Source organism: Lagenorhynchus albirostris, chromosome 2 (genome assembly GCF_949774975.1).
Source record: "Lagenorhynchus albirostris chromosome 2, mLagAlb1.1, whole genome shotgun sequence".
Classification (NCBI taxonomy): domain Eukaryota; kingdom Metazoa; phylum Chordata; class Mammalia; order Artiodactyla; family Delphinidae; genus Lagenorhynchus; species Lagenorhynchus albirostris.
In genome coordinates this window covers 13948138-13962220 of record NC_083096.1, presented here as the reverse complement: position 1 = coordinate 13962220, position 14083 = coordinate 13948138, and the positions used below count along the sequence as shown (strand labels likewise).

General features: G+C 38.1%; 1 protein-coding gene across 2 annotated transcripts in view; it reads right to left on the bottom strand.

The window, feature by feature from the left end:
* Positions 1-14083, bottom strand: part of KCTD3 (potassium channel tetramerization domain containing 3) — a 70131-nt gene that overhangs the window by 17192 nt on the left and 38856 nt on the right. For both annotated transcript variants that reach the window (XM_060142038.1, XM_060142037.1), the window contains exons 11-14: positions 7924-8011; positions 7672-7788; positions 5601-5771; positions 1530-1685 (exon numbers count right to left, since the gene is read on the bottom strand). In XM_060142038.1, coding sequence (XP_059998021.1) covers positions 1530-1685; positions 5601-5771; positions 7672-7788; positions 7924-8011 — 532 coding nt within the window. The remainder of the gene's footprint in view (positions 1-1529; positions 1686-5600; positions 5772-7671; positions 7789-7923; positions 8012-14083) is intronic.

Sequence of the window (14083 nt, the reverse complement as noted above, 5' to 3'; positions counted from 1 at the left end):
TTGAGGAAAATGATCTACCTCCATGAAGACTGTTTGTGTGTATGTATGGTGTAGGGAGAAATTGATTTGTTATAACTAACTTTATATACCCTTTGCTGAAATCAGTAGAGACATCCTACACTGTTTACTAATGGATGCCATCAAAACCACTCTCAGTATGTAAGAACACCAGCCCTTTTCCAGCTTCAAAACTATTTTCAGGTTAATTATTAGCAACGAAGGAAAAAAGTATTTCAAGTTTCAAATGTGTACAGCCATTATGGCTTTTAATTATAAACAAAAGTGGTTAGCATTTGGAGATATCATCACTTAAATTAGGAAATGCTAGTAAGATAAAAAAAGTGCTCTCAACTTTTATTTATTTTGGGCTGCATTGGGTCTTCATTGTTGCGCGTGGGCTTCCTCTAGTTGCGGCGAGCGGGGGCTACTCTGCGTTGCGGTGCACAGGCTTCTCACTGCGGTGGCTTCTGTTGTGGCAGAGCACAGGCTCTAGGCCTGTGGGCTTCAGTAGTTGTGGTGCACGGGCTTAGTTGCTCCGCGGCATGTGGGATCTTCCCGGACCAGGGCTCGAACCCATGTCCCCTGCATTGGCAGGCGGATTCTTAACCACCGCGCTACCACGGAAGTCCTCAACTTTTTAAACAATGAAAAATGATGCTATAATACAGATTTTCCTCAACTTATGATGGGGTTATGTCCCGATAAATTACTCCTAAATTGAAAATATCCTAAGTCAAAAATGCATTTAGGGGGGCTTCCCTGGTGGCGCAGTGGTTGAGAGTCCGCCTGCCGATGCAGGGGACACGGGTTCGTGTCCCGGTCCGGGAAGATCCCACATGCCGCGGAGTGGCTGGGCCCGTGAGCCATGGCCGCTGAGCCTGCGCGTCCGGAGCCTGTGCTCCGCAACGGGAGAGGCCGCAACAGTGAGAGGCCCGCGTACCGCAAAAAAAAAAAAAAATGCATTTAGTACACCTAAGCTACCAAGCATCATAGCTTACCCTAGCCTACCTTAAGTGTGCTCAGAACACTCACATTAGCCTACAGTTGGGCAAAATCATCTAATACGGAGTCCATTTTATAGTAAAGTATTGACTATCTCATGTAATGTACTGAATACTGAAAGTAAAAAAGAGAATGGCTATGTGGGTACAGACTGATTCTAAGCACATCACTTGTTTACCTTTGTGGTCACGTGGCTGCCTGGGAACTTTGGCCTGCTGCTGCCGCCTGTCACCACGAGAGAATATGGTACCACATATCCCTAGCCCAGGAAAAGTTCAAAATTCAAAGTACTGTTTCTATTAAATGTGTATCACTTTTGTACCTTCATAAAGTCAAAAAAATGTATATTTTGTGACTTTATAGAACTTAATCAGAAAAAGATTAAACTTCTGTTTTAAATGAGTTTCAAAGTGAAAATGAAAAACTTATATTTAAAACTCCTTTTTAGGTTTCTACTACAGATAATATACTTCTTCAGCATTGCCTACACAGTACTTGAAAATGTCCCCCCGAAAGATCTAGCTCACCTATGTCGTTTCCAGAGGAATAGCTTCCATGGCTTTCTGTCTCCTCCAGGGACAGTATCTTGAACGATGCTAGAGGAGTAGAACCTGGCTGAGTAGAGATCATTCCTCTGAATCGTGTTACCGTCCATGTCCGGACATGATTATTATCTGCACAGACTAGGAGAGAAAGAGAGCACACAACAGTTGTTAAATATAGATTATGAGAGCACCAACAAAATCACTTTTATAAACATATTTTAACTTTTTTCACTATAATTTACAGAAAACAGATCGTAGCACATTTTGAGTGGCAAACAGCTTATCTTAAAATTACACTTAATTTGTACCTAGCCAACAAAAATGAGATAATTGAATATGGTTTACCTTGCTGCACATATAAGGTATATAAGTAAAATCTATGGATCCTTATAAAAGTAGCCTGTAGGGTATGAATTTAGAGAAGGTTAAAAAAAAATGTGTATGTAAGAGAGAAGATGCTGAATATTTTTCTGTTCTGTGGCTAAACTCCATTGTAAACAAGTTGCCTAGTTTATTTTTTCCAACCATATAAATTGTTTCTGCTTATGTTACTCCAATATTAAACAACAAACAATCAGGAGCTACTGAGAATTTATTGGCACAAATAACATTTGTCAAAAAGCTTATAGGAACCAGTTATTTATTGCTCATTCACAGTTGCATCAAGAAAAATTAAGATTTCAATACTAAAGCTGAGAATTATTTTTATATGAGAGTCTGCATTTAAGAAACATATTCCAATTAGCTTTGTTTTTTCACGGTAATATTAAGTGGGTATATATTGAGATATCTCCTAACAAGTAATCTATTTCTGCTGTTTTTTCTGTCTGAATAGATACTCTGCTAAAAACTGTAAACCAAAAAAATGATATCATTAACGTAAGAACTGTACTTTTGTGGCGTGCCTTAATAAAAAATGTATTAATTTGCCATTTATTATGAACTCATCAGTATCTACTAGGAAAGTATCCAAAACTTCTTATATGCACACAACATTTCCTACTGGATAAAATGTCACAGTTGCATATTTTAAACAAAACTTCAGAAATTTAATTTTGGCAGACAGCAATAAGAATAAAAAGTGTACATATGTTACTTATACAACAAAATTCTCAGTTCTCAGGATGCCAGTTTTCTGGTGAAAAAGAAGACATTTACTTCTAGGCTACTGAATCAGCTTCATGGGAAATAATTTCCTAATTTCATTATTAAGCTTACTAGGATTCAGAAAAATAACAAATACTTCTAGCTGACTCAAAAATGCAACTATGGGATTGACATATATACACTAATATGTATAAAGTAGATAATAAGAACCTGCTGTATAAAAAATAAAATTCAAAAAATTATGCAATTTTGTTAGTATTAATCATTATCTAACATTTCAAACCTACATGAAATACTTGTTGTTAAAATGCAAATTTAACTACGTAGCTCTTCGACATCACATCCAACAATAACATCATTACCATCAAAATAATATCAACTGCTACTGAGTATGGCGTTGTCATTTAAACATCAAAACAATCTTGCAAAGAAATAGTCTATTTTCTCACAGGACCAAATTACCTCATTTTATACAACATTTATTCGTAAGGACTATGCTAAGTGCTGAGAATAGGGTGGAGAACAAAAGCTTCTGCTGCTGTAGAAACTTACTATATTCTAGAAGAGGGAAAGAGATGATAAATAAGAAACAAAGTGATGAGTCTGTGAAGAAAACAAATCAACATACTGATAGCAGAAAGTGCCTGTTAGACAGAGGGCTGGCTAGTTTAGACAGGGTGGCCAAGGAGGCCTCACTGAGGAGGTATTTGAAATGGGACCTGAATGTCAAGGAGAGACAGCGAAACAAACATCTAAGAAAGAAGATGTCAAATGAAAAGAACAAGTGCAAAGTTTCTAAGGCAATTTTAAGAAATAGAAAAGCCAATGAGTTAGGTATCATGAGCAGTAAGAAAAGTGACATGGGAGGCGTGGTGAGCTGGTGAGCAGGTGAGCAGGATCCGGAACAGGAAGAGCCGTATTAATCTGTTCATTCTGTATACAGAAAGAAGTCATCGGAAATCAGATCTGCTTTGCATTTCTTTCTTTTTCTTTTTTTTAAAATAAATTTTATTTATTTATTTATTTATTTTTGGCTGTATTGGGTCTTCGTTGCTCTGTGTGGACTTTCTCTAGTTGCAGTGAGCAGGGGCTACTCTTCGTTGCGGTGCACGGGCTTCTCATTGCGGTGGCTTCTCTTGTCGCAGAGCACGGGCTCTAGGTACACAGGCTCAGTAGTTGTGGCTCACGGGCTCTAGAGCACAGGCTCAGTAGCTGTGGCACACACGGGCTTAGTTGCTCCACGGCATGTGGGATTTCTTCTGGACCAAGGCTCGAACCCGTGCCCCCTGCACTGGCAGGCGGATTCTTAACCACTGCGCCACCAGGGAAGTCCTGCTTTGCATTTCTAAAGATATTTCTGGCTGCTGTGTGGAACATGTACCATAGAGAGCCAAGACAGAAACAGGGAAAGAATGGAGTAACCTAGGAGAGAAATGCTGATTTGAGCTAAGGGGCTGGCAGCAATGGACACAAAGTGAAGTAATCAGACTTGTGATGTACGTTGAAGCAGAGAAATGGGACCTACTGATGTATTACACGTATGTGGAGGGCAGGGGGAGGCGGGTGCAGTGAGAAAAAGGGAAGAATCAAGTGTGATTCCTAGATTTTCAGCTTGGGTAAATGAGTAGTGATATTGTATACTAAGATGGCTTTTGAGACAGAAACCAAAAGTACTATTTTATCTAGGTTAATTTAGAGATGCCTATTAAACATACAACCAAATACTAAGCACAAGCACTGGATATACAATTTGGAACTCTGTGGATGGTCACAGGTGAAGGGCAAGTCTGGGAGTCACTGGCATGTAGATAATAATATTCAAGTCACCAGGGGAAGTACAGACAAAGAATGGAAAATCTAGAAAGAGATCTGAGGCAATCCAACACTTAGTAACTGGGCAAAAGAGGAGGAACCAGCCATACAGAGTGAGAAAAACTCCTCAGTGAGGTAGATATTAGATGAGTACTGCTCTATGAAAGATTAAAAAAGGGACTATTTCAGAAAGGCATAATTACATCCAAAACAATGAGACATTCAATAAAAGCATATTCATCCATCCATCCATCCATTCATATATGGACAAGGTATTTCAGCTCCATTTGGTGTTTAATTAGTGGGAGATGCATCACCTTTTTATATTAGGTAGTCTTCATATAAACAAAGCTGATGCATGAAAAGGATGTTTATAAAAATTTAAGTTAGGCAGGAGCTGATCTACAAAAGATTTAATGCAAAATTGTTTTAAAAAAGCAAACTACTGATACACCTGACTCAATTCAATTTTCATTAATGCTTTCAGAAATCATCTATCATAGACATTGAATCTCATGATGGAATTTTACTTTGTGATCATTTTATTTTGTGTCAGGCTAATTTTGCTTGAAAATCTGTAACTAATTTTTTAAGTATCAAATTAGTATCTAAATGTTAGAAACATATATGACTATGAAGAACAACAAACCCACAAATGTTATTTTCTTCACATCTCTTTACACATTTTACTAATTTTTAACAGTAGTTGATGTTAGACTACTAGCATTCTACTAACTTTAGCATTAAACCTTAAGACAACACAACCAAATTTATATTATATTCATACTTGAAAAATTTCTCTAATAAAACATTCTTCAACAGGATTATGATAAATATTCTGAAGTAAAATATGCCATAAGAAACAAATATTAAAATAGAGAGTAAATAAAAGATATGATGCCTTCTAAATTTATGTATACTACAACCAGACAATATCAAAGAAACCTTAGAAGACAATCATAGTATTTCTTCAGTTATTAAACTTTTCTACCACTTTTTCTGGTGTGTTTTTCTTACATAAAACACTGCTTTTATATTCTTTTAATTTGTAGGAGTCTAAAAAATAACACCCAAGGCAAGGTTTTACATGACATGAGGTAGACCTCCTTACCAGTACTAATAAAATCACTTTACCTGATACAAGATGCTTCTCTGAGAGCATGATTTTTGTGACGGGACTTCGGTGAACTGTGAAGGTCTGAAAAAGCTGAGGGCCTGACCCAACAGTCTCTGGGTGCTGCACAATTACTCGTACTGCTCCAGAGCTCGTACCATAGGCAATCTCAATCCAGTTACCACTGACACCTAACCAACATCAAAAATTGAAAGGTGATATAATAGAAGACAATAAAAAGAAAGCTGCCCTTACAAAGTGTTCCCTGTGATAGAAGAGGCAGAGCTGGATTCAGCACTTGCTATCAGCCCCAAATCCAGCTCAGCAAAGAAATCTTAAGACTTCTCTGACCATCTTAAATTCATTCTTTCCTTTACAAATCTTTTCCTAACATCACTCCAATACAGAATTGTTCACTCTCTCCCTTGTACTATGTATTAGGTTCTATCAGAGCAACTGTAACACCCCAATTCTCTATTTCCATGTCTATCTACCTCTACTCTTTATTGATAAGAGACTGAATCATAATCATTTTTTAATCTATATCACCTTACAGAGTGCCTGAGACATGGTAGGTACTCATTAAATGTTTAAGGAATAGATCTGACATGCTAAGAACACCACTGGCACAACACAGTATTCCTAAAGCAATACTCCATATTATTTCTAGCCTCGAATGACCATCTGTTTTACTTCTGCCACAATATTGAATCTTCTCTTTGAATAATCAAGTAATCCATGTACTATTCAACAGTTTCAAAACTGTTATAACTATGGGAAAATATATCCATTCCATTGCTTACATCACATTTACCTATGTTGTTCTCTTCTAATTATATACAACTAGCTCATGACGTCAGGTTCATCTGTGGCTTTTTTTTCAAACAAGTGCCCAGATTCCATCATATATTTAAGACAGAATGGAGTTCAGTGACCTACATTCCTTAAAAGCGTCACAGAGAACCTCTCAGCTTTGATAGCTGTTCTTTCTGATTCACGTGAAAATACTGGAATCGAAGGAAAAGGGCATGCTACGGAAAACACTTCTCAAAACTTAAAAGGCAACTCCATTCTTGTGTCTTAAAAGAAGACACTGCCACCACAAAAGAAGTTTTATTCTCCCTTTTTAATTAGACTGGGGCCGGGGAGGGGAGCATATCTCATTCTAGAGCAGGGGTCAGCAAACTTTCTATAAAAAGCAAATAGTTTAAACTTTGCATGCCGCACTGTCTCTGTACAGCCACTCAACTCTGTCACAGTTGCAGAAAAGCAGCCGAAGACAATACATAAAACTATTAATAAAAAGAGCATGGTTTGCTGACCTCTGTTCTGGAGCAACATAGTTTAAATCCTACAATTTCAATCAAAATCATCTGTGCACACCAGAATCTTTCTTTCTTTCATACCGAAGATAATGATTTATTACAATGCATTCAATGAAATGATTACACAAGTAACGTATTCAAACTATTACTATTACTAGCCACATGTAAGTATTTCCTAGAATTCCTTTCATTACAGATAAATTTTGAATTTCCCATTTATGTTTATCTTTCACTCTAGAATATAAAAATTCTTAATAATTTACAGAGCTAGTTTGTTAATTTCATCGCAATGGCCTTTGAAAAAGCAGTAAGTTATGGATACTGAGGTTTTCCAAAACTTAAATTTAAAATTTCCCAGAGAAATAAGCTCATTTTTCAATAGAGATTAAAAGTCTAAAAGCTTTCGTTGTTGTTACTGTTGTGAAAAAAAAATAAAGCTCTTAATTCCAAAATGAAATCAGCTGTCATAGGAAGGTAAATGTGCAGATAAGTTTAACACATAATTTTAGTTATTATTATAATAGTAGGGATTAACAATACAATTCACAAGAGGGAAAGTTCTAACTTCCCACCTCAGATTATGTTTACTGGTCATGTCTGACTTCAGTATAAAACCAAACATAAACTTTAGACTCTAAGAGATGAAATCCTCAGCACTGCAGTTCACCAAAACAAAGGGCCAGATTAGTGTTATAATAAACCAACGAATAAACATACATTATCAAAAGAACTTCAACAATTTATAATAATTTTGCTATGCACTAACTTGTTTTGGGTGTGAGGTAAACACTCAGAGCAGTAATAGCATCATTTGAAGGATCATGATAAAGTTCAGTTACAAGAAGATCGTTATCCTTCATTCGCAAAGGGAACTTCTGCATATCTAAACAATAAAAAAAAAATTAAATAGCATTAAAATAAATAGTGAATCTATTTAAAACTAAAAAAGGTAATATTTTCTTGTTCTCATTTTAAAAATCATACTAAATAGGACCATACTAAGTGTCTGACCACTTACCTATATAATATATTGATCCATTGTTACATCCCAGGAGAAGGAACGACCCAGCAGTGTCATAACTAGTTATAGGAACAACGTCTTGAACCTGATGTAGTGAGAATATTGTTAGATGTCAGTTATTAATTACAATCTATATTTTCTGCTCAATTTCCTCAAAATTTTTGAGTCTTTTAATAAAAAGGATACTAATATCCGATTTAAGTAGGGCTTAGAAAATACTTTTTTACACATACACACACACACACACACACACACACACACACACACACCCCCCTCCAAGGGGAACTCTGACCTTTTAAAGCTTTTCTAAAAAATTTATTTCCAACAGTAGCACTTTCCTTTCAGAATTTACTCATTTCCTTTTTCTGCACATGACTGTGAGGTCACAGCACACTTTAGGACTGGAAAACCAAGTCTGACCAGGCCCCTTTCTCCCTTGTCTCTCTCATAGAAGAGATGAAATGACCTGCCCAGAATCAGAACTAGAAAACAGATCAACCGATTTCTAGATAGCACTCGCTCCCTTGGTAGTTCATTACCATTTCTTTGAAAAGGTAGTCTTCTCTACTTTCATATTCCCCACTAAATACTTCACCTCTATTTCCTAGGAAATGGCCAAACAAGTTCTCAAATGCTTTTATTTTTTCAAGTACTAGAATTAAAAAAAATCAGTTTTCCAAGCAAATCAGTCTAGTTACAAATTAATGAATGCCTATGTGTGTGCCAAGAGAAAAGCAAAGGGCATGATTTTTACTATAAAACAAAACGAAAAACAAACAAAAAGTGTTATTGTACTGGCGATGAGATCAAACTGAATCATCCCTATGTACAGCCAGGCCAGACATGCATGCGAAAGTTTACACACAACATTTAAATGAAACACTTTTTATGTACCAGATATTATCCAGGTGAACAAGTACTGGAATGGATAAGGGATGTGAAATATCACTTTTGCTCTGTAGAAGCTTAGAAACTTGTGGGCAAGAAAGAAAAATAAAGACAATTATAATGTGATAGGCACATTAATGCCTATCACAGTACACATTATACATTATTTAATGTATAAACAGGGTGTGCAATACAATCATAGAAGAGGGAGAAAGGATTCCCATCTCAACCCCAGTCCAGGGAGAAGCACAAAGATCAAGGAAAAGTTCAAAAAGAAAGTAAAGCTTGAAAACTAAAGAACTAACTAGGAGTTAGGTAGAGAAAGGGAAAAGCACACTTCTGACAGAACAGCAAATACAGCAAAAGAGTCTAACTAAAAGCACAAATTTAAAAACAGCTAAAACTTGGAAATAATGATTCCTAGAAGCCGTTCATGTCCATGACCCTAATTTCTGTGTGTGCCTTCTGGTGTCCTGCATGGTTGTAAGTTACACTAGGAATAGCTCTGCAAAGACTCAATGATCACCCCCAACCCCAGGTCAGGTTTCTGTCTCATCAGAGCCAACACGTTTCGTAGCAGGTAAACACCGACAACTTCTCAGTGATATGAGTAAAGATGTCTGAAAAATGGAGGGAAGGCTGCTTCACTGACCAATTTTCTTACACCAAGTGCATCGTTTTAGCTCCAGCACTCCAAGAAGAGCTTCAATTCTACCCAGAATCTTCACAGTCAGAGGCTGGGGATAGGTAAGGCCATGAGATTCCTCTCCCTCTGGACCCATTTTTCAGTGAAAGAGCAGCAGCAGCCTGGAGCTTTCCCAGGCACGTCCAAGACAGATATCTGACCTTTCAGTTCTCTGGGAGGATGGGCTCCAGGACTAGAGCCTTCCTACCTCTTTTCCTGCAACCCCTGAGCATGTCCTGCTTTTCTGCTCATGTCTACCCCTCAGTACAAGGAGAACAGGGAAAGCAGAGGATAAGTAAAGTTAGGTTACAGAGGAGTTGGTACTAAGTTCTTCTCTCCCAGCATAAGCAAGGAGCCAGCCTTTCATGGCCTCCTCTTCTTTACCCCAACAGCTTCATGTCAGGAACCTGAGACACCATACTGATTAGTATATTTGGTTCAGTCACGGTGGTCACAAACCTAAGGTGGAAGTGGGTTTTCTCTCCTAACGTTGCATGCAGTGATTATCATTAACTCCTATGTAAAAATTTAAATGATTTACATTTTGAAAATCACTCTATCTTCCCAAGCAACACAAGGCCCCTAGAATCCTTTAACCACAATCTCTACCTGCATGATGACCACTGTTTTTAACATCAGTATGTTTTAACCCTCACCCATTACTTTTTAGACTTATTTAGAGTCACCAACACATCTACAAATTCTTTGGCTAGTCATGTTTATTGTATTCCACTACTTCCTCTTCTAAGTATAAATAACCTTATCAAAGGGCATTTCTATAGAGGTCCTTCACTGAAGGTTATAACTGACAAACTTTGTCTGTATTACCTGAAAACATCTCTCATTCATGTTTGAATGATAGTTTTGCTGGATATGAAATCCTAAGCTGAAAGGTATTTCCCCAACTAACTTGAGAATAGCCTATTGTCTTCTGGATTCTACTGCTGGTGATGAAGAGTCTGTTTTAAGTCTAACTACAGTGTACCTCTCATTACTCTGTGGACACCTTTATGATACTTTTATCTTCTATTATTGGTTGGCCAAAAGGTTTGTTCAGGTTTTCCCATAAGATCCTATGGAAAAACCCTAATGAACTTTTTTGCCGACCCAACACATCACCATGTGTGTAAGTGTGAATCTCATTTTATTTAGCCTTGATGTATTTCTTTAATCAGTAGAGTCATGTCTTTCTTCAACTCTCCAAAATTGTTAGCAATTATCTTTTCTAAATTGCCCCACCTCCACTGTTCCTTTCTGAAAGTGATTTTCTCATTTTTTTCTTTTCATATTTTCTCTCTCTCTTTCTGCTTCAGCGTGAATGATTTTTTTCAAATGTGTCTGTCAATTCATCGTCCTTCTATTCAACATATTAAGTCAGAGTTTTGTTTTGTTTTTAATTTTCAATGACCTTTAAATTTCTACTCTTTCATTTTGCTTCTTTTCTGACTGGTCCTATTCCTTCGTTATAGTCTAGTCCTTCTTCTATCTCATTAAATAACTTCAGAAATTTATTCTACATTAGTTGTCTAACTGTTTAATTATTTTCAGCTTTGGGGTACATCTGTACTCTAACTGCTAACATTTGATGACTTTCCCTCATTTGCTTTCATGTTTCATGTGTAGTTTACAAATTTGGGGAGGTTATGGGCTCACTTTCAGCAGAAAATATTTCTTCTGCAGAGTCCTGTGCACCATATCTTGTGAAAGTTCAGTTTCATGTCCACATCTGGAAACGCAAATGGCCCTAGACCAGCTTTTTACATTAATTTCTCAAATTGGAGTTCCCATACTTACCTTTGTGTTTTCAATTCACACATTTGTACTCCTAATTTGATTATTTTGGTCTCAATTTCTCATTGATGGTTTTCCCCTGCACCACCTCTCCCCAGTCCAAGACACTAAACACAGGTCAAGCTTTCTTGTTCCAAAATTGTTGAGCAAAATTTTCCCATTCTTCTTCTCAGGGACTGAGGCAGACCTTTAAAGCGTCAGCTTTTTGCAGGAGGCTGGTTTACACTGTCCCATGAAGCCATGCCTCCTATTCCTGGTAGAACCCCAGACCCCAGAGCCTTTACTCTGATACATGACATGCAAATATGTATAAACAAACAAATAAATGTAATTCAATACTTGATATAGATACAATATATGCTGTTTTAATATTTTTACCCAATATTTCTGTATGTCAGCTGATTTAGCTATGTTACTGTAAATCCTAAGTAAGCAAATATAACATACTCAGGGTAGTGGTCAGTACATAATAGACACCAAAATGTCAAGTCTTCTTACCAATAATTGATCTAATTCAGCTACATTACTGTAAATCCCAAGTAAGAAATACAACGTACTTGGGATAGTGTTCAGGACATAATAAGACACCCAAATGTCAGTCCTCTCCAATGAATTCTGGGCCTAAGATTCCAATGCCCACCTTATTCTTGTTCCTAACCTGCAGGGGTTCATAAACCTATTACAAAAACAAAAAAGTAAATCCCACCAAACCCTACTTGTGACATCAGTGCTACAAGTGCATCAGAGCACAAAAGAAGAGAAGCCACATCAAATAAGCCTCCCTAGTTCTTGTCCGGCACAGCCCATAAGAGCACAGAAATTCACTCTGACTCCTTGTTCCCACAGCCAGTATTTCCCCCTCAAGCTCGTCCTCCACTGTTCATTCAGAGGCCAGGCTGTGACTCAGATGGTGACTCTGGCTGAAGATCTCTCGTCTTTCAGAATGAACACAGACAGAGCTCTCTGATCTTTAGCAATCACAGTACACAATGACTTTCCAGGACTAACTTCCAACACTGTCTCTCTGCTTTGATATGAGAACGAAACATGTATAATCTATGTTTCCAGTATACATCTAAATTTAAACTTGCACAACTTGGGAAATGATGCCTAAAGTTACTATTCTGCCACGTAATTCAGCCTAGGCCATGTATTTGAAACACTAATTCCTTATTACTAATCTTCTGAAGTCTAATGAAGAGGAATTAAACAAAAAAAAGAAGAAAACACTGAAACTTTCCTTCTAAAAATAATTTTCTTTTTTCTTACCCAAATCAGATACAATACTCTTATAAAATTTTCATTAACATTTTATTGAAGCTGTCCTAATAAGAAACTGCTACACCAATATATCACAACCGCTTTTAGGCTCAAAAACGCTTGCTCTCTCGCTCTCAGGCTCGTTTGTCTGACTCAAATACCTCAAATCAATCTTGACTGTACAGCGAGAGTCACAAACTACACTAGTTGTCCTGTGTACCTTCTGTGTCACTCATGGGCAGAACTGTTGCTAAAGGCCAGATCAGAACCCGCTCATCCAGTGCCACAGCAGCCAGCCTCAGGTCAGAACTGTCCGTTGAGGTTTGCAGATCAGACACTGAGATTTCATTACATCCTAGCTCTGCACTGCACCACCAAAAAAGTAAATCATCTATCTGGGCTAAAAGTTATAAGGCTTGTTTGCTGCATGAATGCTCGACTTACCCCAGGTCTTCCTGAAATGTAATAACAAACCTACTTTGTCAGCTATGGTTTTCAACTCATGCATATACCAAACAAGAAGCAACAGGTTATACATACAGGACTAAACGCTTAAGGTGAAGTATCCACTTTGAGGATGCTAGTATAGTTTTTGGGATCTCAAAATATGAAAACTTTTATATGCAGTTGTGACATTAGTAAAAAACAAAGAAGGTAATAAAGAAACATGTTCCTGGGCTTCCCTGGTGGCACAGTGGCTGAGAGTCTGCCTGCCGATGCAGGGGACACGGGTTCGTGCCCCGGTCTGGGAAGATGCCACGTGCCGCGGAGCGGCTGGGCCCGTGAGCCTGCGTGTCCGGAGCCTGTGCTCCGCAATGGGAGAGGCCACAACAGTGAGAGGCCCGCGTACCGCAAAAAAAAGAAAAAAAAAAGAAACATTTTTCTTTAGAAACCTAAATGCACCTTGGGAGTTTTATGGCACAGATAGCACAGCTTCTCAGAGCCACTAAAAGCTCACTTGACATAATTAGCCAAGTAACTTACCTGAGAGCAGATCTTCCACAAATCATTAAAATCCACATTCCTCTTTACAGAAATAGCACCGGCTGAAGAACCCCTCTGATCGACCTCCCTCCACCTCAACTTTAGATCAACCTAGATCAGGCCTTCCCCACATTCCTTGGCCCATCACTTTCATGGTAACAACCTTTATAATGCCTTTTCTGTGCCCATATGGAAGGTCCACTCTTGGCTAATATACTTTTTCTACAAACATGACTTCCACGTCTCCATCTAGAATGAAATTTAACTTTCTCCGATTGCAATCTCTCTCATCGGAAGTCATTCATTCTCTCACCCTTTCCCCAGCATCTCAGGCGCGGCCGTAGGGCCTTAAGAATGTCCCTCCACAAGCTCAGCCCAATCACGACATTCAATTACCCTACCTCTGCCCAGACTGCAGCTTCCAGGTCAACACACCACTTCTGCTGAGGGGCTGGGCACCTGGATCAGTTAGCTTTCTGCCCCATTCTCCGCTACTGTTCTGGCACCTAAATGTTCACCCTGATGACCCTTACGTTCTCTGACCCCTAT